The 27,398-nt window shown below is 59.6% G+C and overlaps 1 protein-coding gene across 1 annotated transcript in view; it reads left to right on the top strand.

Annotated features, from left to right (window-relative positions):
- The first annotated feature begins 5,343 nt into the window (after positions 1-5,343).
- The window catches only part of GRM4 (glutamate metabotropic receptor 4), a 91,774-nt gene continuing 69,719 nt past the window's right edge, over positions 5,344-27,398 (top strand). Inside the window, exon 1 of the mRNA XM_024557919.3 lies at positions 5,344-5,862. Coding sequence (XP_024413687.2) covers positions 5,344-5,862 — 519 coding nt within the window. The remainder of the gene's footprint in view (positions 5,863-27,398) is intronic.

Genomic DNA, 27,398 nt, shown 5'->3' with positions numbered 1-27,398 from the left:
TCTCCCAGATACTTGCTCATGCTTTTACTGTTTTAATCTTTGCTCAAATGCCACTTCCCAGAGAAGCCTTCCTTGGCAATTTTTTTTTTTTCCTGAAAAATCCCCTCTGGGTCATTCCCTGTCTCCTTACCAGCTTTATTTATCTCGTGGCCCCTTGATTCCCTGAAGTGCCGTGCGTCCGTGTGTAGATGAGTTTACTGCCTCTCCTGTGCCACCCGCCACTGGGACGTTGGCTCCACGGGGAGGCGTTTGTACCTGTCTCGCCCCTGGCAGTTTCCCCAGTGCCCAGAGCAGAGCCTGGCACACGGTCAGTGCTGGGCAGGCACTTGAGTGACGCACTCAGTAACGGAACGGTTGTGGCAGAAGGGACTGTACCCTGTACCTGACCGCACAAGAGGGCTGCGGGAATTCAGTGTGAGGTGGGAGTCCTCTCCGCGGACCCTGCTCTTGGCTCTGCCTTGTGGGGGTGGCCGCCACGCTGTCTCTGGGCAGGGACCGGGCTTTGTCTTGTTACTTAGTGAGAATTTCCTGGGTTTTGAGCCTTGGGCCAGACACAGGGACAGGCCCTCAATGTGCCCCTGGGCCCATCAGTGCCAAACCACGGCGCAGAGAAAGGCTGCTCGGCGTTAGCTGTGGATGAAGGCCGTACTGGGAACCTGAATAAGCAGGGTTGGGGTCCTGGAGGAGGAAGGGCCGCTCCAGGTGGCTGAGTGCACAGGGAGGGAGCTGGAGGGAGTCGGGAGGGAAGCACAGGCAAGGGACTGAAAGTTTCCTCCGCCTTAGTTTCCGTTGGCATCAAGCTAAAGGACTTCTCCACCCCTCCCTCCCTTTGTCCTCCCTTCTTTCCTTTCATACCTGTCTCTCAGGGCCTGCTACATGCCCAGCACTGAACTGGTTGCTTCTGAATCGGGCCCTGTGTGTTTTGGTGGAACAGGGAGGTTTGGAGCTTCTGAACTTGGGAAGGTTCAAGGTCTAGGCTGGCGAGGTGGAGCAGCCCTTGGCCATTGACATTTCCCCAGCTTTGCTGTGCCCTGAGCTGGGCTGGGCCCAGCTCCAGCGCAGGTGACAGGCATGAGCTAAGTGCTGAAGGGAATGTGGAGACGCTGGGGGGCCAAGGCAGGGAGCAGGTCAGGGGGCTTGGCTCCAGGAAGGCAGAGGACTGGGGCCTGGGGCAGCCCTGGGCAGGCCTGGAGCCCTCTATGGGCCTGGCTGCCCTCGCAGACCCCAGGGGCTGGCCTGCGGAGGAGCCAGGAGCCCGGAGAGCCCCTCAGAGGGCTGCGCCCGCAGGAGGGGCGTTCCGGCTACGGCCCCCACCACGGTGCGCACAGCACAGCGTCATTCCCTCGGACTCCGCCTTTTATTTTGGAGTTTGGGGAAATTCCACTCCCTTAGGTTTGGGAGAATAAAAAGCAGCTCTGTGAGAACTAAACTGGAGTTTGGTAAATCACAGGAGCGAACTTTGGATTTGGTTGTTTCCTGGTCTGCGGTTCGTTCTGGCCCAGGCCCTGGTTGCCAAGGGAAGGATTTAGGTTAGACCTGGGAAAGCCGTGGCGTCCTGCTCGCTCAGACTGGGAAGGGGCGCCGAGGCAGGTCTGGGAGCCTGCCTCAGGCAGCGGGGGGGGGGGGGGGGGGGGGGGGGGGGGGGCCTCAGATGGCGGCGGGGGCCGGGGGGGCAAGGGTGCACTGCAACCGTCCCTCCAGCTCCCCTCACATCCTCTTTTACTGAAGAGAGTGTTCCAGAAAGTGCCCTTGGCTGTGAGCTGTTGCTGTGTGGAGATGATGATGTGCTCTTTCCTCTGCTCCTCATCCCTTCCTGCCCAGCTCTGTCATTGCCTGGAGCCAAAGAATCTAGCAAGGGCTGGAGAGGGAAGTGGATGCGGGCCAGGGGACAGCGGGGGAGGGAGGAAGGGAGAGGGAGGGTGAGGGAGAAGAGACCCACCTGGGGTGGGGTGGGCACACTGGCTTGGACCTGCAGCCATCCTGGGGATCTCCCCTATGGAGGGGCCCCCCCTCACGGTCTGGGTTTGAGCCCTCCTGGCTGTTTTAGACTTGAAGGGTGAGGGCTGCCCCGCCCCCAAGCCCAGTCTCTGCTCTTGGTGACCCCTCTCCCTCGCGGGGTATTTTTACTTTCCCTGCTCCTCTCCCTGATCAAAGCAAGGAGGGGAGGCTGAAAGAGGCCGCGGTGCACCCAGCTCTCCGGAGAAGCTCAGAAGAGGCAGGACTGGTGGGATTGAGGGAAGGAGTGGGGCCCAGTCCCCTGGAGGGGGGCTGCGGGCAGTCTGGCCAGCTTGGGCAGGGCGCTTGTCCTTCTGTCTTCATTTTAATCCTGCGTGTATTTGCCTGTGGCCTCGCTGAGTCCTCTCTCCCCACACAGATCTCTGTCCTTTCCCTGTGTGTGTGTGTGTGACTCTGGTGTGCGTGATTGCGGTGTGTTTGTGGTGCCCTGTGTGTGTACACTGCCCAGCCTGCAGGTGCTCAGGCTTCAAGGAGAAGCCCGCTTGAACCCACCCTCGGGGAGGAGCTGGGAGCCTGGGCGGGGCCTGGTGGAGAGCTGCCCTCCGTCCGAGGCCTCTCAGCCTGAAGGCCCTGCTGCAGTCTTGCACTCAGTCTGCCAGATGCCTCAAATCCCTCCTCAGAAAATCAGCAAAACCAGGCCCGAACTCCCCGGCTGCGAGCACTGGGCAGGGCCAGCAGGGTGGAGCAGTCAGGGGCCTGGGCAGCCTGCTCAGGCCCGGTGTCGCTAGCTGAGGTTCGTGCCTCGAGGTCCTCATCTGGGGGGTAGGGATGAAGATGCCCCTGAGCTAATACCGAGGAAGTGTAAGCGAAGCGTTTAGGACAGTGCCCAGCACAGAGCAGTGTGTTGTCATTTGCTGTCATCTCTCCTCGGGACACTTGGCGTTTGGACAAGATAGTTTTTCGTGGTGCAGGCTGTCCCCACGGCATCTCTGACCAATGCGTGGATGCAGGCTGGTAGGTGACTCCCTCCCGTCGTTGTGACAAAGGAAGATGCTTCTGCGGGGACAGTGTGTCCCTTTGCATGGATTTTACTCCAGCCCCCCCATTTTCCGGATTTTGAAACTGAGGCCTCTCTCGAGGGTGTGCCTGGCCCTGCAGGTCTGTGGCACCTGTCTGAGGCTTTTCCAGTTTCTCTTCCTGATCGCCTGGTATTGGCCTCGGCACCTAGGTCCCACGTCCCCTCAGTCCCCCCGCCCCTGGGAAGGAGCTCTGATGAACTCCCGTGGTGGTGTGATGGTGACGGTTCCATTCAGGTGTGGTCACCCCCCTGCATTGTAACAGCCCTCACGCCTCCCCAAAGCGCAGACCCCCAGCCCAGGTCACCGTATTCCGGCCTCAGGGGTGAGGGTGGTATTAGGAAGCTTTCCCGCGGCCGTCCCCAGGGCTCTCTCTCTCAGTGTGACCGGTGCTGGCTTCGAGGCCTGCGCCCACCTGACGTGCTGTGTGGCTTCGGGGTGCCGCCGGGTTACTGGTCCACCCTCAGAACGGGGCTAAGAACAGTTACCAGTGTGTTCTTGGCCTCTGAGGAGCTAATGGGGCAGGGGGCATTTTGATGAGGGAGTGAGATGTGAGGGTCCAGGAGGCACTTGGCAGCGAAGCCCAGGAGCTGAGGCTGGACTCCCGGGCTGCGGGGGTCTCCTCCCCGCCCTGTCCCAGAACTAGAGTGGTCAGGGTCTGGGGGGGTGTTTACGGGGGGGGGCGGGACGGGTGGTTCTTGGGACCAGTGCTTGGCCTTGATGGAGGGACCACACACCCTGGGAAATCTCCCAATGCAAACACAAGCCCTTCTTGTAAAGGGCTAGGGAAACTGAGGCATGAAATGGGCAGGTAGCTTGCTGGTCTTCATTTGACAAACCGGTGAGGAAGGGGGTCTCGGGTTGGCCCTCCAGCCCAGCCCTGACTCAGCTTCCAGCCTTCTCCCTGTGGCCTTCTCAGCGGAGGGGAAGGAAGTTGCTGGCTTCCATCAGGGAGGCCTGGGGGGGGGGGTGAGGCGGGGAGGGAGGGAACCCCGGGGGAAATTAGCCCAAATTAGCAGTGAGATGAGGAAGAGCTGGTGCTCTCTCCTCTCCCCTGGCAGATAAATATTTAATCACAACAACAGTACCAATGCCGAGGGTCCTACCTGTGTGGTTGCTCAGGTCCTAACCGGAGCTCCACCCTCCGAGGGAGGAAGGGGGGCAGAGAGAAGCAGTGGGGAAACAGAGAGGAAGATGGGCCGAGACAGGGAGGGGCAGGGAGCGCAGCGTTTGCTCTGTGCCCCGGCCCGGGCGGCTGGGGTGGAAATCTGGAACGGAAGGGTCCGCCTGGCACTCTCTGGAATCAGGAGCAGAGTCCTGAATCCCTGGCAGCCACAGCTTCTCCCCAGCTGGCAGGGTGGGCGGCTCCCGGCCTGATTCCTTCTCCAGGGGCCTTGTTGGCCGTCCTGTCTGAGTCCCCAAGAAGCCTAGGTGTCCCTGCTTCCAGAGCTGGGAGCTGGGAAGCTGGGTGCTAGGCGATGCTCTCCTGGTCCCTACCTGTGTGACAACGCTCTCCTGCTCTGGGCCTCAGGCTCCTGTCTCTAAAACAGGGTTGGGCCCAGTGGGACCAGTTTCTCCTCCTTCATGTGGATGAGTGTTGGGGAAGCACCCTGTTCCTCCCAAGCCAGTCCAGGCTGTCCCCTGAGGAGTGTGCCCTCTGATGCCCAGGCTTCTGATGGCAGCGGGTACAGGCCTTAACAAATGTTCAAACATGACCCAGTTTCTGCCTTAAGCTCTCCCATTTGGGCCCAGGTTGAGCAGCAGCCAGGAGGAAATGAAGATGAGGAGATTTGTGGAGTCTTTGTCGATAACCTCCAGCATCTCCTCTCAGGCTCCTGATGAGAGATCAGAATAGCTAATGTCTTCTTTGGGCTTCTGTTTGATTCTCTCTCTCTCTCTCTCTCTCTCTCTGTGTCTCTCTCCCTTCTAAGGTTGGTAGGAGGGGAGCATTGGAGCCATTTCCTCTTTGATGCCAAGATACACCAAGCTAGGAGCACGCTCCTCTGCTCACAGTCATCCACCAAGACCAGGCCTGCAGGACGTGGGGGCCAAGATCACAGCTTTGTTTGGTCGCGGTGGCCATCCCCTGCCATCTGGGGGCGTGGCCCGTGCCAGCAACTGAACATTGCCCGAGCTGCAAGGACCACCAGCATGGTTTTCCCCGTGGGCAGCCCTCAGCCACCCTGCTGCTGAAGCTGCCCTGGAGAGGCTTGTGGGGGTTGCTCCGCCCATGTTCACCCAGGCTGTGGGGCCAGGCGCCTGCCGGGGCTAGGAGTGCGCCTGCCGTTCATGGATCTCTAGGGATTTCGAGATGCCTGGGAAGAGAGGCTGGGGCTGGTGGTGGGCCCGCCTGCCCTTTTGCCTTCTCCTCAGCCTCTATGGGCCTTGGGCGCCTTCCTCCCTGGGGAAGCCCAAGGGCCACCCCCACATGAATTCTATCCGCATAGATGGGGACATCACCCTGGGGGGCCTGTTCCCGGTGCACGGCCGGGGCTCAGAGGGCAAGGCCTGCGGAGAACTTAAGAAGGAGAAGGGCATCCACCGGCTGGAGGCCATGCTCTTTGCTCTGGATCGCATCAACAATGACCCGGACCTGCTGCCCAACATCACTCTGGGCGCCCGCATTCTGGACACCTGCTCGCGGGACACCCACGCCCTCGAGCAGTCGCTGACCTTTGTGCAGGCGCTCATTGAGAAGGACGGCACGGAGGTCCGCTGTGGCAGTGGCGGCCCCCCCATCATCACCAAACCTGAGCGCGTGGTGGGTGTCATCGGGGCTTCGGGGAGCTCAGTCTCCATCATGGTGGCCAACATCCTTCGTCTGTTCAAGGTTAGTGCCTGCTGGTTGGCCCCAGAGGGGTTCTTCCACCAACGAGGTGCCAGGCCTGGCCAGCTCCTTTCTCCTCTTCCTTATTCCAAGAGAGAAGAGATTTTTGTTTTTTGTTTTTGTTTTCTTACATTCATTGATTCTAGGGAGAGAGAGGGAGAGAGAGAGAGAAACATTGATTCATTGTTCCACTTATCCATGTACTCATTGGTTCATTCCAGTACGTGCCCTGGCCAGGATCAAACCTGCAACCGTGGCGTATCAGGACAGTGCCCCAACCAGCTGAGCAACCTGGCCAGGGCGTCCTGGAAGTAGTTTGAAAAGCTGGGGCCTGCGCCATGCAGAGTTCAGGTGTGGCAGAGCAAAGGTGTGGAAGGAAGGTGCGGGTGGGGCCAGGACCTGGCTGCGTGCTGCTGACTGAGGTGCTGAAACAGCACGGCCGCTGGCAGCTCCTCCATCACTTCCACTCCTCTGCGGGGAGTTCCGAACGACAGAGAAGAGGAAGTGCTGGTGAACGGGGGGAGGAGGAGACATGTAGGCCGATATAAAAAAGACAGACAGATAGAAAGGTAGACAGATTAAGAGACAGACAGATACATAGAATGGAAATATGAATGTTTCCAGGGAGAAAAAGTAAGATTTTTGTTTTGACATTGTTTTCAAATAATTGCAATCCACAAGAAAGATATGTTTTTCTTTTGGGTTACTGCAAAAAGCCCACGTGGCCCTCCTGCACCACTCCAAGGTTCTGGTTAGAAATGTGTCCCAATTTTCTCTGTGGGCACTGGGCCACCGGGCCCACAGAGAATGGACTTGAGGACGGAAAGGAGCCTGGGGCGAGCCGGCGGTCCCTGCTTCTGGTGCCCTTGGCCCTGAACCAAGCTTCCTTCCTCATTTCCTTCCTCTGCCCTTTCTCCTAGCCCACCTTTCTCCCTTTCCTTCTGGAATCGCTCCCTGCTCCCTCCCTGCAGCCTCCCTTCCTCTCTTCCTGGGGCAGGAGCTGCTGATTTGCAATTCAATTGGAGCCCAGTGCTTCGCTAAGCTGCTAAAGCTACTGAAAGCTACCGGGTAGAGAGAAAAACATTACAAGCATTTTACCCATAATTATGTGCCTGCTCCTGTCTCGGAGCCTCCTTGTTTGCTCTGTGTTTGTGTGTGCAGTGAGAGAGTGAGAGCAAGAGAGAGGGAGAGAGAGAGAGAGAGAGAGAGAGGGAGAGGGAGGGAGGTGGGGGGAGGGAGGGAGAGAGGGGAAGCAAGGGGGCGAGGAGGAAGGGAGGCACAGAGGAAGCCTTTGGGCCCCTCCTTCACCCTGGTGTCAGGTTCTAAGCTCCTGGACCCTTTCTGGAACCCCCTCCCAGTCCCACCTGCATCAGCACCTTGTGTTTGTGGGGGCTGGCTGAAGTGGGGGAGACTGGCGCAGAAGGTCTCTGTGTGGGGGTGGGGCAGGTGGGCAAGAAAGGGGGCTGGACCTGTCGGTCACTGACTGCACGCGGTGGGGTAAGAACTTGGTCGTGGGCTGGAGTGGGCCCCACGTGCCACGTGGTTCTGGCCTTTGCGCCTTTTCCCTGGAGTGTTGGTTTTACTCAATGAGATGATAGAGATGAAAAAACACTACTTTAACTTGGGGACAAATGGGTGCGTTATGAAGAACGCAGAACAAAGATGAAGGAAGTAGGAGACCTGCAGGAAACTTTGCCCTTGCCGAGGTCAGTCTGAACAGTCCCTGAGGAGCTGTGTTTGGGGCCATTTCTTCGTGGATGGTTTGGGAATGGTAGCCCGGCCCAGTCCTCCCAGTTCAATTTTGCAGTGAGGCTTGGGGACTCAGATGGGGTGGGGGCAGGGCTTGGCTGTCCCAGCCAGCAGCTGGGTCCTAGTGATGGCCTGGGCTGCCTGGGTCATCAGCAGCTGCCTGCCTGCCTGCCGTGGAGGTGAGGAGAACGGGGCCATCTAGCAGAGGGGGGCAATGCCTGGATTCCTTGTCAGCCTGTCTGGGAAGGGCATAGACCCCCCCCCAGTCAGTCCCAGAATTTGCCTGGGGCTGCACAGAAAGGTGGTTTAACAGTCTGGGCCCTTGGGGCTCTGACGTTGGTGAGGGTCCCTCCCACCACCTCCCAGAGGGGAGGCGGTGCCCACATTAGAGGGAGGTGGGAGAGATCACAGGAGCTGAGAGGCATGTGGCAAAGGTTCTAAGAAAGGTCACAGTCAGCGTTAGGCCTTAAGGTGTGTTCTTGGAAACATGGATATTTTGGGGTGAGGAGGCGCCCGTGCCCCACACCGGGTGGTCTCTGACTTCTGTGCTCTTCCCAGGATTGGGGAGGTCCTGGGTGGGTTGAGGGGACCTGGGGCTAAAGTGCCTCACCCGCCAGGGGTTCCCAGGTGTTCCTTCTCTGCTCCCCGATCCTGGATGAGGCCTCAGTTTGTGCCTCCTCAGATCAGAGAGATGAGTGGGTTGGGGCGGGGGCCATGAGTCCCCCCGGGCTGCACAGAGAGAAGGAGTGGGGGACAGTGGGGGTGGGTGGGACAGGAGCAGGGAGGGGGAGAGAGCCAGAAGCAGCCAGGGCACTGTGGTCTGCATTCCCAGACCCCTTTTAATAGTGTCAGTGTTCCAGGCTGGCGACGGGAAGGCTCCTCAATAATTAAACTGATTACGAGAGGCTGAAATGAGAGGCCAAAGGAGAAACTTAAAAGCCATTTACAGAGGCAAAAAGGCTGAACTTTGGGGAAGGAGGTCAGGAGCCTCAGGCTGGAGAGGACGAGGGGGGGCACCTTGGGATTCGGGGAGAGCTGCCCGGTCAGGTGTCTGTTTCCAAGGGCAGCACAGTGCCCCGGCCCAGCTCCTGCTCCTGCCAAGGTGTTCGCAGGGCCTGCTGGGAACTCCTTCCAGAGGCTGTGATTACGGCTCTCCTTCCTCCAAGAGGTGGGTTTCCTGTGCACAGCTGGGAGAAGAGCTCGGGCTTTGGGGGCCCTCGGGGTAGTTTGCTGCCTAGAGAATGCTAATGGGGTGCATCAGGGTAAGGGTGTGAACAAAACTCAGAACCGGCCCGGCAGAACTGGAAGGAACCAGCTCCCCGACCCGCAGACGCCCCCTGATTAGGCGACAGGACAGGGCTGGGATGGAAGTCGGACGCCTAGCTCCAGACCTGACTCCTTCCAGACTGCCCGCCCAAGTAAAATGGGTTGAAAGTGGGACTGGGTCCCAGGCCTTCACTGGGGATCAGAAGCCCTGACTGGGAGGTCACGGGTCTGACAGCTTATCTTCCTTATTTCCCTGCTCCTACCCTTTTCTGTCATCCTCATTTTGGCTCTGTTCTCCAAGGACAAGGAATATCGGTGGATGGAAAGAATACCTTTTGAGGGAGATCCTAAACCCAGAAGGTGTGGCCTGTACAATGCTGCGTCGTGGGGACAGCCCAGCTTCTGGAGCCGGGCAGGCCTGGGTTTGAATCTCAGCTCTGCCAGAGTTACCTCAACATAGCCACTCGCCTATCAGTCATTTACACCATAGTGTGAATGAGCCAATGGCATCTTTCCCTGAGAGCAACCATTGTTGGGGGGAGAAGGAACATCCTAAGTGCCCTGGAAGGAGGTCTTGTCAAATCCCGGATCTGTAAGCGCACAGAGGATCCAGAAATCGTTCACTGAGTCCCTTGTTCATTTGACAGTGCAGAAGGAACCTGGGGCCTGAAGAAGGGGGGATACACTGTGTGCTGCCTTAGAACGTGGACGCTGCAGCCAGACGGCCTTTGCCACCTTGGCAAACTGTGTAGTCTGTTTGTGCCTCCGTGTTCTTGTCTATAAAATGGGGGTGATAAATGGTCTCTTCGACCAGGTGTGGGAATTAAGAGTTAATGCCCACAAAAGGCCTAGTGTGGTGCCTAGCACACAGTCAGCCCACAGGAAGTGTCACTGTACAGCTTGTCCCTGAGCCTGAAGTCAGCATGAGAGACTCGTCCATGCGGAAGAGGCTGGAGCGGGTGGGCAGAGACAGACGGTGACCTTTGAGGCTGATCCTGGAGAGGCCCCGCCATCTGCTGGGTCTCCTGTGCTCACCCTGCGGAGTGTTGAGACTGAGCAGCCAACTTAACTTTTGGATAATGAGAGTTTTCTTGCTGTCCCAACAGTGGGGACGGGAAGGAGTGGGGGGGAGTGGAGGGAGGGCGTGCAGGGCAGGCAGGAAATAGGATGGATGGGATGCCAGCCAGTGGGCGGGCAGGTGCCCCGGCTTCCCAGGAGAGGTGGCCGGGATGCTGGTGATTGACGCTAGCCCCCCTGTGCACCACCCCCAGCCTGGCTGTGTGAGTTCCCTTGTCCCACGTGGGGCCGTGAGTGCTGGGAGCACTGGTGCCTGCTCCTAGAGAAAGCTGCCTGCCTGGTGCTTGGCTTGTCTGCTCCTCAGCGCCCAGCCCAGGGCTCCTGGGGGAACTTTGTGGCTTAGCTAACGCCGCATGTCCTGTTGAGGATGTGGGGTTTGTGTCCTCCAAGTGTTTTGACTGCACAACTAAGAGAGACTTCTGAGGGAGTGAGACAGTCTTCCACAGCCTGGCCATCTGCCTGGGAGACAGCTCGGTCCTCCCGGCACCCAGGCCAAAAACACAGGGCAGCATTCTGACCGCCCTCTTTCCCCATCCGCAAGCCCTGCAGCTAGCTGCCTTTCAGAGTGCGTGCGGAGCCCGGTGCCCTCACGCCCGGTCTCACCCAGGCCGCTGCACAAACCTTCTCTCTCCGCTCCCGGGGCCTCCACAGGGGCCTTCACGGCCAAGCCCGTGGCTCAGCGGCCAGCGCAGTCTTTTTAAAAGCCGCTCAAGTCTGCCTATCCTTCTGCTTAAACTTTTTATTCACGCCCCGTTGCTCTTGGATTAAAATGCGAACCCCCAGACTCCATGCCTGTCTGAGGGGTCCTGGGCTACCTGCAGGCCCCGACTGTGTTCTCGGTCTCTTCCGGGTGCGAGTCCCACCAGCCATGCTGTTTTCTTTGTCAGCTGGAGACACCGTGCTGCTTTCCCACCCCAGGGCCTCTGCACCTGCTGCCCCCTCTGTCTGGAATGTTCTCTCCCACTCCATGAGGCTGGATTCTTGTTGTAATATCTTAAGCTTAGATGGACTTTCTTCAGAGAATCCCGCCCCCCCCCCCCCGCCCTCCCCTACCCCCCGCCTGCCGCCCCTGTGTCCAGTTTGTGGCTGTGTTCACGCTTGTGTTTCTGTTTGCTGTTGGCTTTTCCTCCTCTCGTTGCCCGACTTTGTGTGGCCCAGGAGCTCAGCATGGTCTTGGTGTTTTAAATGTTTGAAAAAAAAAAGCAAAAGCATCATACTACGTCGTGACACAGGAAAATCTACGGTGCTCCGGTCTCAGTGACCGCACAGTGATGGGCCGCCTGGCCACGCCTGTCCCGTGCGGGTCATCTAACGCCGCTCTCACAGCAATGCCTTTAGCAGGTGCTGGGGGGCGCTGGGGTGTCCCCGGAATGGGTTTGGCAGACTTTAGCAGGGTGTCCAGCCTTTTGTCATCTCTGAGCCACACTGGAAGAAGAGTTGCCTTGGGCCACACATTAAATACACAAACACTGACGAAAACTGATGAGCAAAAAAAAAGGTTTGAAGTAAATTTACGATTTCGTGCTGCACTGCACTCAGAGCTGTCCTGGGCCGCGGGCTGGACGCCCGGCCAGGGTGGCGAAGTGCTGGGCCGCTGAGGGCGTGGGAAGGAGTGGAAGAGGGGACCACTGGGGCTGCTCTCCCAGTGTGAGGGCCACACAGCCCTCCCTCTGATTGTGCAGTGACTCTTCCCCTGATTGTGCCGCCCTCCCTCTGAAGGTACAGGTGTCCCGTGGTGGCAGGAGTCTGGGAAGGGGGACTCAAGACCTGGTCAGGTCCGGTGTGAACAGACAGGAGGAGGGAGGTGGGAGGAGGGGAATGTGGCGTTGGGGAGCAGCCCCCGCAGAGTGTGGGGCCCCCAGACGGCTCCCTGCCAGTTCTCCTGTGCCCCTGGGTGGGGCCAGGGACGGGGCCACTGGGGTGGAAGTGCCATTGCCCCAGGGGCTCTCAAGCCTGGGGCTCATCACGGCCACCTGGGGGACGTTCTACTCCTGGGCCTCAGCAGGTGATGAGACCCTGGGGGCTGGATCTGTATTTGGACACCGGCTGGGAGGCTCTGCTGGCTGCGGGACCAGATGCTGTGAGTTCTCCTCAGGACCCCAGTGTTCCTGTCCCAGCTGGCTTTTCCCTGGAGTGCCCCCCACCCACTGTGCAGGCCTCTCAAGCCCCTTTCCTTTGAGGTGCACCCCATATTCAGAACCTCTCTGAACGTGGGAGGTGAGGGAGTGGAAGCAGGAGGAGGTCAGCTCTGGCGGATGGATTGGCAAACAGGCTCATTATTGCGGAATTACAAGGAGGGAGTAGAGGCCTTTGGGGGCCGTTTCTTGGTGATGCCCTGCAGGGAGGCCCGATGGGCTCTTAGGGACCAGGCTGGGGCGGACGGGCCCCGGGTGGGGGGCATTGCCTTGCGGACGGACTGAGGTGGAGGTCAAGCTCGAAGTGGCCGGCTCTGGCCCTCACTGGACGCCTGGACCTTGGTCTGCGCATCCGCGAAAACCACCCTTTCGTTCATTCACCTCCAAGTCTGAACTGAGCCCCCTGAACCTTTCACTGCTTGAGCGGTGGTTCTCCCTGGGGCCACACGCGGGGTCACCTGGAGAGTTTTAAGGGTCCCGGTGCTGAGTCCCACCCTGGGGATTCGGGTGGAATTGGTCTGAGACAGGCCTGGGCTCCCCACTTGGTGCCCATGTGCAAACCAGGTGGACAACCTCCACCCTAAGCAGGAAGCAAACCAGGTGGAAGCCTTGCCCCGGCAGGTTCCGTGTCTGAAGGGAAAACGGGCGTTGAGCAGGTGAAACCGTGAACACGTGCAGAGCAAAGTAGGGAAGTGGCTGGAGAGCCGGGTGGAGCAGGGGGCAGCTGAGACGGGACGGTTGAGGTGGACTTGGGAGAGGGGACATTTGTTGACTGACCTGAATAGTGTTGCCCTGTGGATACCTGGAGGAAGACTGTTCCAGACGGAACAGCAAGTGCAAAGGCCGGGGGTAGTGCTGTGCTTGGTTGTTGACTTGACCCAGAAGCTCAAGAGCAAGGACCTAGACAGCTCTGGGAGCTGGGAGAGGAGGATCAGAGCTTCTCCAAAATCCACCTCCTGCGCTTTCTTATCGCACAGGGTACTGTGGGAAGGGCATCACCAGGGTTCTGGTGACCTTGGGCAAGTCACTGGGCCTCTTAGGGCTTTAGTTTCCTCACCTGTAAAATAGGCAAGTGGGCCCTGGATGGCCCTTGTGGGGCCACAGAGGTGACAGAGGAGGGGCCATGAGGGAAGAGCCTGCGTGAGAGGCATGTTCTTCCCCTCAGTTCCCACCTTGCTGGCTGCCCCTGGCCGAGGTCCCCCATCCCCTCCCAACCCCGTGCCTCTTCCGACTCCTCCCCCTTCGCTTCCCTGCTGAGGGTGAACAGAGTCGGGTCCTGGGACGCGAGTGAGGCAGGTGCTCTGAGGGCAGTGGTTCGAGTGTGGGCCCGGGGTCTGGATGGTCTGGGTTCCTCCCCCTGCTCTGCCGCTTGTTCCCTGGGAGGCGCTTCTCTATGCCTTAGTTTCCTCGTGTGTAAAATGGGGAGCCCTGAAGCCTGTACCTCACAGGGCACTATGAGGACCAGCTGAGGGGACTGTGGCTATCTGGCCTGTGCCTGCTCGTGGTGGGCAGCCCAGGGCACTGGCTTTGGAGGCAGCCATGCAGGAGGTAGCTCAGACCCCAGCCCCGGGTCACTGGGCCTCTCTGGACCTCACTCACCTCATCTGTGAGGTGGGCAGAATCACATGTGCCTCTCGGGTGTGGAAGTAGAATGGTGTCGTGGGGAGCTGGCAGTATGGTGGGCGTACAGCAGGGCTCACCTACTAAGTATAAGCTCACCTGCTAAGGGTAGTTCTCATCTCCTGCCGCCAGAGTGCCCGAGGGGACTTCAAGGGGCAGAGGTGTGGTCCCCCGAGCCGTGCAGGCGGGGAGCTTGGCAGTGCGGAAGGGCAGCTCGCTGGCTTTTGGCAGAGGGACGACTCTGGTGGGTTTCCCTGAGTTCCCCTGTGTGATGGTCCCGGGGTCCTCCTGACCACACTGTTGGGTGTGGGGGTGGCAGGGGCAATCTCTGGCTTCGCACTTTGGGGAGGGCTGTGGGCCCCCGGCCGGGGTGATTGTCTTCCCTGGGGGACAAGGGCGTTGGGTGGACAGGCTCTGACCCCACTCTGGCTGGTGGCCTTCCTGCAGAAGGGGCCCTGAGCCCACTCCCAGGGTCGGGCTGGCCACGGTATTGCCCAGTTGCAGGGGCCTGTCCAGTCACCTCTGTGCTGCCCATCCTTGACCGTGTCCCAGCTCTCCCAAACCCGCCTCCGCGCCTGTGCCCTCCTCCTGGCCTGCCTTTCCTCATGTCTGATGGGCAGACTCGGCCTCCTCCTCCAACCTGGCTCAAAGTCCAAGACTTTCCTGCCCTGTGAAGATGAAGTGATGCTGGGGTACTTGTGGGTCTCCCCAAAGTCCGTGACCATGTCAAGGGCGGAATTGGGCTGGACCTCTCGTCATTCCCCCCTCCCCGGTGCCTGGCTTGAAGACACACAGACAGACAGGCACACAGACAGACAGACAAATAAATCAGGGAGTCTGAGGAGCAGCCCCCACCATCTGCCTCCCCTGCCCAGCCCTGAGGGAACTGGGTGCTTTCAGTTTTCTCCCAGTTTCTTAAACTAGCGTTTTTATGGTCCAGACGTGTTGGAAATGAAAAGGAGGCAAATTCTACTTTTTATTCCAATTGACCTTTACGATGGCCACTGGCCTGGGGGACTGCGCTGGTGAGGTGCGGAGATGCGGGCTCAGGCCTCTGCTCGCTGCTGTCGCAGTCAGGATGCACGGCCCGAAGCTACTGCACTGTGGGGAGGGGAGCGGGGACGCCCTTCTCTGACGCCCTTTCTCCGTGCGTCTGTCCCAGCCTCTGCCTCATTGCCTGACTCTGTGGCTTCCCCCGTTTCCCTGAATGCCCTCCCACATCTCTCTGCTCCCCTCCGGAGCAGCAGACTGTCTGCTCTGTCTGGGCCTCTCTCTGGGTGACGCGGGGCAGCCTTGTCCCCGGGCCCAGGGGTAAGGCCAGGAGGCAGAAGCAGCTGACCAGCCCGCCTGTCCCCGGCCAGGTGTCCCAGCCTTGTGCCCGCTCTGGCCACCTGCCTGCCTCACTCCTGGTCATGGCCGTGGGCATCTCAGTACTGAGCACTACCTAGTGGACACCCAGCCCACCCAGGCCCCCCTCCCCTGACTGGGTGATTCCCCTTGAGCGTGTGCCTGGCCGTGGGCAACTTGCTCTGCCCACCTGTGGGATGAGTGGGGCTGACCTCCCAGGGCTGTGGGGGACCAGGCCGGCATGCGGCACGAACCTGCTTCAGAAGGGGATGTTCCTGGCTCTGCCACTTGCTGGCTCTGAGACCTTGGGCAGGTCACGCAACCTCTCTGAGCCCAGTTTGCAGATCTGTGAACCGGGAGGGTGGTTGGTTGTGTGAGGCGGGATGGGGTAAAGTTACAGCACAGTGCGTAGCCGCTGCTCCAGAAGCAGCAGCTGCTGTGAAGTGTGCTTGTGTGGGAAGGGGGCTTCCTGTCCCCTCTCTTGAACTCCCTCGTTCTGGACCTGAGTCCTCCCCGCCCCGTTTCTCCCTGAGGTCTGTGGAGCAATGTCCCAGGGCGACCCCGGAGGCACGAAGCTCAGCCCAGCCTCCCCGCTGGCCCGCAGGTACAGTGAGGGTGCAGGGCTGGGCTTTGGGGAGGCTGGAGGCCCTGCCTGCTCTCCAGTGTCCCCAGGGGCCAAGGGGGAATTTAAAACTCCTCACAGCTGACAGATCCTGAAGGGAGGGAGCGCCACCCTGTCCAGGGCAAGAGCAGAGAGGGCTCTCTGACGTCAGCATTCACCTTGTTCTCCATCCCCCCCACCCCCACGGGCTTTAGGGGAGAAGGCGGGTAGCACTGACCTCTGTCAGGGCCCTGGGCAGGGGGTTTGGCTTCCTGCCCCACGCCCAGAGCCACCGCCTCCTTCCAGCTCAGCTTCTGGAGGTGACTGGGGAAGGCAGGGTGGCCTGCAGAGTAGCTGAAAGAGGGCGAACTTAACCCTCGGGAGGAAGGAATTCCGGGTGGGAGACGTTCTGGGCGAGATATTGGAGGGGCCTGGGAGGGGCGTGTGCGGAGCGGGGTGCACATGGCTTCCCAGCTGTGCCTCTGTTTCATCAAAGGTGAGTGGCGCCTCCAGTGCGGCTCCGACAGGGACCGGCTTCCCTCTCAAGTTTAGGAACAAACTAGTTCAAGCCTGTGAACCGTTGCAGAGAACAATGTGATAAACGGCCCTGTGCCCACCACTGGGCTTGGTCAGGTATTCATATTCTGCCCTAATTTTGTGTCAAAATTTGTTTTCATTTTAAGAAAGAAAACATTGCAAACATAATCGGAGGCCCCCTCCGGGTCCCACTGCTTTCCTTCCCCCCCAGGCAGCCTCTCCCTGTCCTTGCGCATTCCATTCCTTTAATTCCCCTGCATTTAAAAATCCGCGTCTCTCTCCACGGGTCACCCAGGTCACCCACGGCTGTGCACATTCTGAGCTTGATAAAGCAGCACCCAGTGCAGTAGGCTCGGTGTCACTTTGCTATGCAGTTTTGTTCCTCTTCCCTGCCGTGTGGCCTTCCGCCTCTCGATCGCTACGGGTCCCGTGCATTCCCTGCTCCTTCGGTGTGGTCACCTGGGCACGTTCCGATGACCTCCCTGGTTTTACCCATGTTGCTGCACGGCGGTCCCTGCCCGTGCCTCCTGTGCTCTCGGGGACTTTTGGGTCATGCCCAGGAGTGGGATTGCGGAGTTGAGGAGAGGAGGAATAAGCCTCCAGGACTTCTCCAGAGGCTGCCATGTACTCGGTAGGGGTCTCCCCACTGTCCCCCTCCCCCAGTGGCTTGTTGAAACAGGTTTTCAGGGGATGCCTGCGCCTAAGCCAGCCCTGCTGAGGAGGCCCTCAGGGTGTGGAGTCTCATTTCCTAGAGCTCTGGGAAGCTTCTTGGGCCAGCATTTGCAGGTTCCTCTCGCATCTCTGTCTGCACTCACCGTGTGACTTTGGGCGAACTGCTGGCTCACTCTGAGCTGGGTGCCCTCACCTGGGAAACGGGGATGGCAGGAATGGCGAGGACGCAGGCCGGCTGGCCCTTTGCTCCCTGCGGGGGTGGCGCGGTGCTTTTCCAGGGCAGCTGCAGCCGGGCTGGGCTCTGTGCCCCTCCACTCTGTGGAGTCACGCTCGCATTCACTGTTTTGCTCGACAGTCGTCACAGACCCCTGCTTTGCGCAGACCACGCTGTGCTTTAGACGTGCAGCGTGTGAGCCGAGGGCCCCTCGTTGAGAAGGTGGTTGAATGGGCAGTAATTCCATGTCAGGAGGTGCGTGCTGTACTGGGGGGGTCAAGGAGCCCTGTGTAGAGGGGTGGGGGTGTCAGGGAGGGCTTCCTGTCGGAGCACGGCTGGTTGAGAGTCCATGGCCAGTACATGATTAGGGCCACTCTGGCTGCAGGGGAGGGCATTTCAGGCAGGAGGGAGTGGTGAGTCCAGAGCCTGGCGGCGGCCGAGAGCCTGGTGTGCCCTTTGGGTGGGGTTTGTCCCAGGGCTGCTGGGGCTCCAGTGAGGGCAGGGCCTGACCCTCGAGTCCACCTCCCCCAGTGATCGCTCTGTCTGCTCGGCCTCAGGTCGCAGCTGGAGGGTTGATGGGAAGCCTGAAGTGTGAGGGAATGTTAAGTACCTTATAAGTGCCCCACTTTGATTTTTTTAAATTGCTCAAGTGGGTTCTAAGATAGTCCTAAGTGTCCTAGTGACGCAGACACAAAATCAATTAGGGAAGCACAACAAACCCAGCGGGAGGGAAGGAGCCCCTCACCTGCCTTCCCTCCTCCCAGGTCCACCTGGGCCTGGCCAGTCAGCCTGGGCCCCCCTCACCGCCTCCCCTGGCCTTCGGTCCTGGCTTCTCTCCACAACGTTTCAGGACTGGGTGAAGGCGTCAGGCGGGGGGGAAGGAGAGAAGGTGTGGGGGGCAACCGAGAAGGTCCCCTTAAAACATGCTTCTCTCTCCTGAATGAGCCTTTCATCCAGTGGCCCCAGGGGACTTGGAGCCCCCAAATCATGGTTTTCTTCTCAATTATAGCATTCTTATCTGAACCCACAACACATCCCCTAGTGTGTTCAAAGGAACCACAGGACATACACATCCCGCCTGGCCACGGAGGTAGCACTGCTCCCCGTGTGCTCCCTCCCTGTCCCCGTGTGCACCCTCCCTCCCTGTGTGCTCCCTCCCTGTCCCTGTGTGCTCCCTCCCTGTCCCTGTGTGCTCTCTCCCTGTCCATGTGTGCTCCCTCCCTGTCCCCGTGTGCTCCCTCCCTCCCTGAGTGCTCCCTCCCTCCCTGTGTGCTCCCTCCCTGAGTGTTCCCTCCATGTCCCTGTGTGCTCCCTCCCTGTCCCTGTGTGCTCCCTCCCTCCCTGTGTGCTCCCTCCCTCCCTGTGTGCTCCCTGCCCAGGAGCTCTGGGGCCTGAGCACAGGGTGCTGGTGTTGCACACTCGGGAGCACCATTCATCCAGTGTATTCGGGGAATGTGTGCACACCCATTTTTACACGCCTGCACATCTGCTTGGTGGCCTCACACAGGGCCCTTGGGGATTGCTCTCTGTCAGTGAGGAAGGCCTTTGTACGGCCACATAGCATCCCTGCTTCTCCCTGAGGGACACTCCGGTGGTTCCAGATCTAGTGACGGTACCCGCGGAGCCACGATGGGTGACGGTGCACACTGGCCACTCTGCACGTCTCTGCAGGGCAGACTCCACCAAGCAGTGCTGGGTCAAGGGCAAGTGCGTTTGTAGCTTCTTGCCCTCCTTCCAGCAGGGGGTGAGGGCTGGGCCCTCAGTGCCCGTGGCGGTGCCTCCACCCCGTCCGCCAGCCAACCACACACTGGGTCCCGCATCAGTTCCTCGAGGAGTGCCCTTGTCCGGCCGCATTACGCTCATGCCCCCGTCCCAGCGTTGGCTCCCACGGTTCTTTCTGCTGGGAGTGCCCTCCCTTCCTTCCGACTGGCCTTGGGACCCGGGCATCATTGTTTAGACCATCTGCTCCTCAGTACTCCTTTCGACAAAATGCATCCAGGCCAACTTTTACTGGGGACTTCTAGAGGGTAGTGAGGAAGCTTTCCCACTTCTTCCTGGAGAGCCTTCGGCCTGTTCTGTTGAGTGGCTTGAGTCTATACTTGTTTCCAGGTTGGACATGCCCTTAAGTATCTGGGAGTCTGCCACCTCATCTCTCCTGCCCGAGGCGCACGGTGAGATGAGGGATAGGAAAGCACGTCACCCGGAGCACTTCGTACGTGTTCATTGTATTACCTTTGTATAATTCACAAACCTCCTTTGAAAAAGACATGGCTCCTCCCCTCCTTGCCACCCTACCCGCTCTTTCCCGCTCTTCCAGTCCGGCTTCAGATCTCTTCCTAGTCTGGGAGCCTCCCCGCCCATCCCAGCCCTTACCCGCCTCTGACCCCGCTCCTCGATCCTCGCAGTCAGTGCTGGCCACTGAGTTTCGCCTCCTCTAGTCTCCGCATTGAGAGAGAGAGAGAGAGAGAGAAGGAGAGAGAGAGAGCGAGCGCCTGAGCTTAGGGACTGTGTCATTCATTCATTTTGTGGGTCCTCAGAGCACCCAGAGGGATGAGTCAAAATATATTTTTAACAGAAGGGTGTCAACGTGAAAAATAAACCCCAGCTCTGTTCCTACCAGAAAGCAGGCACAGAACCTCCTGGAAGTTAGGCAGCAGGCACTGATTCATCGTCGGATGTGTCCCTCTTGTGAGAGGTCGGGTGAGCGGGTTCCGTTCCAGTTGGTACAGTGGTGTTCCATTTCTCAGCAACTGCGGCAGGGCCGTAGGGCCTGCTGGAGAACGGGAAACAGGACTCAGGGGTCAGCCCCAACAGTCACAGTTCAGTCTTTCACAGTCACCTCATGATCATTCCACTCCGCAGTCCCACAAAGTGGTAGGATGGACGCCCTATTTTACAGGTGGGGACACTGAAGCCTGGAGAAGCCAGTGTGGCGGTGGCAGGCGGGGGACAACAAGCACTTAGGATCAGAGCCGAGCGCAGCACCAGGGCCCTGGCCGCCCAGCCCAGTGCCCAGCCCCTTCCCCACTGGGTGTCCCAGGCAGGCGGCCGGCAGGTCCTTTCAGGGCAGCGGCCCTTTCTTACTGCAGGAACACGTGGGCGGCGTTGAAGGCGGCTGCGGGCTGGAGCCCAGTCGGTCCTCCCTGTGCCCCATGGAGCCGGGGTGGCCAGCCTTGGGTCCTTGTGTGCGGACGTGGCCTGATGTCCCCTGACTCTGTCTTGTTGGTGCTGCCGTAAAAGCCGACGTGTCTGCTGCAGATTTGGAAGGAAGCAGAAGAACACGAAGAGCAAAGGAAATTTGCCCCTTCATCCTGCCATCTGGAGTGACCCCCTTGCTGTGTGGTGTATTCCCTTCTGGCTCTTCTGTGTAGTTTGTAAACTTGACGTCGTGACACCCACGCGCTTCTGTCCCCCAGCCCGCAGTGGGGGGCGTTTTCCCACACCCTCAAGCAGCCTTTGAGACATGGTGCTTAGTGGCCATGCAGCCCCCCACCCAGGGCACCGTCCTCTCTGATGTGTTGCCTCTCAGTGGGGGCTGCTTCCTCGGTGGTGTCTGCAGTTCCAGGGGGCTCCTTCTCTGTGACAAGATGACAGGAAGGCTGGGCGCTGGGTGTGGGAAGCAGGAGGTGGGAGGGCCCTTCTTAATTGGGGAAGTAATCCTGAGAGAGGCAGGTGCTCAGGTGAGCTCCCAGAGACAGCGGTGGGAAGGTGGACGTGGCAGGTGGCGTGTAGGAGGCAGAAGCAGGTGTCCTCGGCGGTGCTGTGGGCGTGGGCTGTGGGGCTGGAGGGGTGTGCTGCGATGAACCGCAGGCACGGGGCCAGGGGACTGTGGCTTCCCTTTATTCCTGCTCAGCATAAAAGCCCCTAGGGCCCTGGAAACTGCTCAGGGATTTCAATCCAGCAGGGTGTCTGGGGGGGGGGGGCAGCACGGGGGTCAGGCTGGCAGGGAGGGCAGTGACCTCACTTGTACCGTTTGCTGTGGACAGGTGGGAAGCATGGCAGGAAGGGCCTGGGAGAAGGAGGCAGAGGCCCTGGGGCTCCCAGGGGGGCACTACCTTGGCCGCCCGTGTTGCCCACCTCAGCTCTGTCCCTCCCTCCAGCCCCTGCCACTTCCGCTGCAGTGCCCCAGGGCCACTCTCCACCCTTCGGCGTCCAGGCTGCCAGCCTCTGCTGGCGATGTTCCCTCTGCCCCTGAAGAATGCTCTGCCCCCCTTTGCTCTGCACTAAAAAGAACTGAAGTACATGCACAGTAAAGTGTTCACATTCCAGGGGCACCGCTCGATAAGCCTTTATAAACGCATATACCTGTATGAGCATCAAGATAGGGGACATTTTTAGCCCCCTAGAACCTTCCCTGGAGTCCCTCCTTGTCAGCCTCCCTTTCTCCCCGGGGCTTCTCAGGAGCCTGACTTCTGTGTAACAGCACAGAGTGGTTTTGCCTGGGTCTGAGCTTCAGATAAACAGAAACCAGTGGTCAGCCCTGCGTCTGGCTTCTTTCCTCACGCTGTCTGAGACACGTGTCCCCGTGCTGGGGTGTATTGGTAATTTGCTCTTTTTCATTGCTCTGTAATATTCTGTCGTGGTTGTTCATGTAGTTCACCACTGGCCTGGCCTGTGTGCTGCTGGGCACTGGGGCTGAACCCAGTGTTCGGCTGTAATGAATAAGGCCGCTCCGAACACTTGTGTCCCTGCCCTTCAGCGGACAGAGATGCTCATTTTCTATAAATAGGCATAGGGTCGCCCGCGCATAGGCTGCATGAATGACTGGCTTTAGGAGGCACGGCCAGACACTTCCCCGGAGCTCTCAGATCATCTCTCCACGCTGAATTGCTTTGGACATTCCACCTGTGCTTCAAGGTGCATCCTGGATGCCCGCCTCGCGTCATCCTGCGGGAGAACAGCACTGGTCACTCGGGGTTAGCTCTGCAAGGGGGTGTCTCTCTTCCCTGCTGCTCTAGCTGCCGGCCTGCAGCACCGCAGGTGCTCGGTGCAACAGACACGTGCGCCTGGCACCGTGTCAGGTGCTTCCCACAGTGTATCCAGTGTGAGTCGCCGGCTGCAGGCGAGGAAACCGAGGCTCGTCCGGACTGCAGCAGGGGCCCGCAGCGCTGCCTGCCGAAGCCTGCGTGCACGCCGCGGTTCTTGGTGGCATGTGTCTGGAATTTCTTGCTCTTTTTCAGCTCGCCCACTTTGATTCTACTCGGCGTCATATTCTAGTCTGGGGGTTGTTGAATTAAATCTCATGGGTGACCTAGTTAGCTTGGACCAGCCGGCTCCCGGAAGATCTGTCAGCTCTTTCCTCGTGCTGAGTCTGCGCCCCAGAGCTGGGGATTTCCAGGCTGGGGTGGGGGTGGGAAGGCCGCAGAAGCCCACCCGTGCGGAATGAAAGCCCTCTTCGGCACTGGGCAACATTCGTGCCTCATATTATTGAATTCTTTTTCCAGGTTCCCTTCCATTGATTGTGACAGTTCCAAGAGGTCCCAGCCTGGCTGTCGTCATTTGCACTTTCCCAGGGACAAAATTGGAGCCCAGGGAGGTGGTGCAATGTGCCCGAGTCTCTCATGGAGCCTGGAGAGGAGCCAGGCTGAGCGCCCTGAGCCCCTGCCTTCCAGCCTGCGCTGTGAAGTGTTCCGTGGGGGGCGGGGACTGGGAGCTGGTGGAGGACTGACGTTAGGCTCGAAACTCAGCAAGGTTCCAGGGCTGCTCTGGGAAGCTGGAGAGGCATTTTTAGTTATCGATTTACTAAATGGTCTTTCAGAGCCCGGAAAGCTCTGCCGGGTGTCTCAGGGGCAGCCTGTAGGATGATGTTAACCGCAGACCCCTAGAGGCCCAGGGGGCTGCTGTCCATGGTCCTGAACCAGAACCTCGCTGTTGGGAGGCAGAGCAGGGGCAGCAGTGTTGGCCTTAGGGGCACTTACGGGTCCCCAGGAGGTGCTCTCCTGCCAGTCTTGGTGGCAGCTGGGCATGCGGCTGGGCAGATGGTGTGGGTGCCTTGATATTTAAACCGAAGCCTGGAGAGACGGTTGCTCTCTCTGCTGTGCTGACAGTGTACTGAATAAATGATTAAGTGGTGGCTGTGCCGTGCTGGCCGCCCTTACTGTGGGGGTGGCCACATGTGCACTCACCTGTGCGAGCTTCTGGGTGGGTCGGGAGCTCCTGCTGTGGGCTGCTGGGTGGGCCAGAGGCGGTGCATAGCCGTCCTGACAGCCCCCTGGCCACTTCTCAGCCCCGGTGAGTCGGTTTCCTCCCGGGCAGCCCCTGAGGGGACATTAGTGGCATGTGGGACCAGCTTCTCCTGTGTGCTGTGACTAAGTGGCACTAAAAGGTCCGTGTGTCCTCAGACCAGCCTGAAAAGTCAGCAACCTGGAGGAAAGGCCCCTCTTCATGGGCACTCTCCCTGGGCTCTGTTTGAACTGGTTGCATTTGATTCTGCAAATCTGGAGCTCCAAGTTCGTACAAGATCCCAGAGCAGGTGGTGGGAACAGGAGCGATTGCCAGATGAATAAATCTGGGTCCTCTTGGATGGGAAGGTATGACGTGTGTGATTTGTCACAGCTTCATTTGGGGTTGGGGGCTCTAGTGGAGGTACAGGTGAGGGGCTGTTGGGGCTCAGAGGAGGGAGAGGTCGTTTCTGATAGGGCATGCATGGGTGGCTGCCTGGAGGAGGCGGTTGGTGTCCTGCAGGCAGAGAGGGAGCCATGCCAGTGCTTTAAGTGGAGAGGCATGTACGGCCAGACCTTGAGGTGTGTCTGGTATGGATGCAGCAGGGCTTGTGGCCTGGGGAGGGTTGGTTGGTGACTCAGTGGAGACGCAGCTGGGGTGGATGGGGGGCTTAGGCCAAGGATGGGGACTTGATCCTGCAGGATGGTGGCCTGGTCAGATCGGGGGTTGGAAATATTCCTTTGGATGTGGAGTGGAGGGTTGGCTGCAGGCCGAGGCCTGAGGCGGAGAGTGATTAGGAGACAGATGGAATACCTCGGACTGGGAGTGATGGTGGCCCGAACAACGGCCTTAAGCATTTTGCCGTTCATTTGCTCATTCATTCATTCATCAGTCAAATACGCAGTGACTCAGATGTTGGGCTAGGTTTGGAATACAGCAGTGGTTTGACACAGTGCCGAGGAGGAAAGTTGCCCGGGGTCGGGGGCTTTGAGAGTGGGAGAGGGGGGAAGGTCTCCTTTAAACAAGGCCGTCGGGGAGGGGCGTTCGAACAGACCCAGGCAAACACAGAAGGGAGCCAGGTGGCTGAGTGGCGGAGGGTGAGCCGGTGCCAAAGGCCCTGAAGCAGGAACATTCTTGGCCCATCAGAGGAGCAACAGGACGCGCTTCAGAGCGGAGAAGAGGCGGTGGGGGTGGGCAGGCAGGACTCCTGGACCCCAGGACAGTTTGACCGTTTGCTCCAGGTGTGCCGGGCAGCCTGGAGGGTGTAACCAGAGACTGACAGGATCAGGTCTGTGGTTTAACAGGTGCTCTCTTGCTGCCCTGCGTAGACTCAATCTGTAGTACCGTCGGTGGCTCCTGTGGGCACTATGGAGTTTCTCTAGTAACCCTGCCCTCTCCTCATTCCCTCCTCTTTGTTCCCCTTTCTCCTCCTCTCCTCTCCCATTCTCCCTGGGGGCAATCAACCCCCAGCCCTCCTCCACAACAGCCCCCCCCCCAAGAGGCCTCCAGGTGGCCATTGGCCAGAGCTCTGTCCTTCTCCACCCCTGCCTGGGACGCTCACCACTGCTGCCTGGGTCTTGTGCAGCGCCCCCGTGTGAGCCTCAGCTCTCCCCACCCAGGAGGTGAGCGTCCGGTCAGTGTCTCCTAAATGGGAGGTTGTGTGTAAAAGCTCTAAGTGGGAGGCGACTGTCATTACAGTTTTCAAGGCCAGAGGGAAGGCCAAAGGGGATGGTTGAGGGGGCACCCTGGGAGTGGTTACTTAGGAACCCGTGACCCCCCAAAGGTGGCCCTGGCTGAAACATAAATGGAGTCAGAAGCTGCCCCAGGGAAGGGAGGTTCGAGGAGGCAGATGCCCAGCAAACTGCCAGAGGGTGCGGGGCACTTCCTCGGCCTGAGGGTGGCGCGGCGACCCTGGTGCTGGTGCGCTGGGGTGGAGGGAGGAGTCCGGCGTCCTGCCTCGGCTTCCCTGCGCCCCTCTAGCCCCTCCCACTGAGGCCCCTCCAGCCCCTCCCACCGAGCGGTTGGGGCCAGGATGGTGTTTCCAGCGGGGACCTGCTGTGGGCACTCAAATGTCGTCATTTGGGGGTGCTCACACTCCCCACCTTCCACACCCAGGCCCCCTCCCCCACAAAGAAACCAGTGAGTCCCCCGCCCTGTTGGTAAGGCCCAAACGCAGGAGCCTCCTTCCTCTGTCCCGCCGCAGGAGGGTGGTTGAGTCCACTGCTCTTCATATTTTTGGCAGAGACCTGGCAGCGAGGCCCGAGCTGGGAGTGCGCCAGCTGAGGGCTCTGTCGGGAACCCCTTGGGTTGGCGTCGGGGCCCTGGTCCTCCAGGTGCAGCTTATAGAGCTGTAAGCAGGCAGACGCTGGCTCCCCGGGGGATGCGGGGGCAGGGGAGGGGGGCGCAGAAAGAAAAGGCCGTTTTAATTTAATTCTGTGTTTTTTCACTTGTTGGATAAATAACCTTCATTAAGATGGAAGGTAGGGGGATGGACAGGGAGAAGTTTGATTAACTTCGAGCTGGTTTCTCATTTGTTAATTTTCTCCCAGTTCAGCAGGATTATTAAAACAAATTACAGACCCTGCTTTTTCCTCCCTGGGCTGGAGAGAGGATTGGCTCATAGGGATGGTCCTGCCCCCCCCCCCACCTTTCACTACAGTTATTTAGGTGCAACTTGAGGTTTGGGGGGGAGGCCTCCCCACCTTAGGGTCTTCGGGCAAGGCCTCTGTTCCTTGTTGGGGGTCCCTGCAGCCTCACGAAAGATTTAGACAAGTAGGAAATAGAGAAGGGGGGTGCGGGCCAGGACACCCTCCCCCCAGCAGTGCCAGTAGCCTGGGTGGGCTGGTGCCCTGGGGTGAGGGACAGGCCCGCCCACTGCATCCCCCTCCTGCGGTGTCCAAGGGGGCGGGACTGTGCTGAGCCTGGCGAGCTGGCTCAGAGCCTCTGGGCTGCCCTAAGCTGGTGCCTCAGGCCCCTGAATCCCCACCTCCCCCAGCCCATCAGCTCTCGCCCACCTCAGGCCCTGCAGAAAACCTGCCCCCTGCCAGGTGTTAATGGGGGATAGCAGGTCAGCACTTCCCTGCAGGTAGGAGTCGCAGCTGCTTGATGGACAGCTGGGCAGAGTGCTGGCATTGTAGCGGTTATGAACATTCTTCTGTGCTCCCCAAATGCACGGTGAACGCAGCCCCTCGGCAGTCCGACAGTCCCAGCGAGTGCGTGCGTGTGTGTGTGTGCGTGCGTGCCCACCAACAGGTGTGTTTACCGTCGTGACACACTGTGAGTGTCACGTGCTCGAGTCCCCAGGAACGCCTGTGTGGGCCTCAGGGAGCACCTCCCGGATGCATGCACCTCTGTAGGCCTGCGTCCCTGAGTGTGGAGGTGGGCAGCTCAGGTGTCCCGCGTGCATGGGTGTGCTTGGGTGTGCTTGGGTGTGCCCATCTGTCTCAGAGCACGGGGTGTTGAAGTGTATCTGTGTGGCTCAGGGGTCCTTCTCTGCGTGCGTGTGTGCCTGGGTGTATGTAGAGTGCGTGCAGTGCGCACTTGAGTGTGTTTGTGTTCGAGGGCCATGTGCGAGCCCTTCTGGGATGTCCCTTGGGTCTGGGGGACGGACTGAGCCCGCCTGTTCCTGCTGTGGCTGGCTCCCTGTGTTTGTGCTCCCTCCTCCCTGGCCGCTGCTGCCATTGGCCGACACTCTGGAGCACGAGATTGGATCATCGGGAGCTGTCACCTGGCCTGGCAGCCTGAGGGTGACCATGGGGAGACCGATGTCTGCTATGCGCCCTGCCGCCTGTGGGGCTCAGGATGCTGCTGGGGACAGGCCACTTCCTGTGGGCTTCTAACTCTCCGCACCCCCGGCCCACCCTGGGGGACCTTCCTATTGTCACCCCATCTCCAGGCCTGAGCTGGGCAAAGCAGAGCTGCCAGGCAGGACAGATGGCCCTGCAGCCTGGGCCAGGGGAGGGGCACCATCCTGACTGGGGGGGCTCCAGTCCTGCAAGGGGCAGCGGAGAGGCTAAGCCGGACACCGACTCGAAAGGAGACGTGTTGTATAGAGTCGGGGTGAAAGGGCCCTGGGTCAGGGGCTAGGGAGCCAGGCGGAGCTGCCTTAGATGTTCTGTTCTGTGACAGCCCCTCTGAGGAGGTGACGTTTGCTCAGGGA

The sequence above is a fragment of the Desmodus rotundus genome, chromosome 11 (assembly GCF_022682495.2).
Source record: "Desmodus rotundus isolate HL8 chromosome 11, HLdesRot8A.1, whole genome shotgun sequence".
Lineage (NCBI taxonomy): Eukaryota > Metazoa > Chordata > Mammalia > Chiroptera > Phyllostomidae > Desmodus > Desmodus rotundus.
Note: the sequence above shows the minus strand (reverse complement) of the source record. Positions and strands in the feature narration are given on the sequence as shown.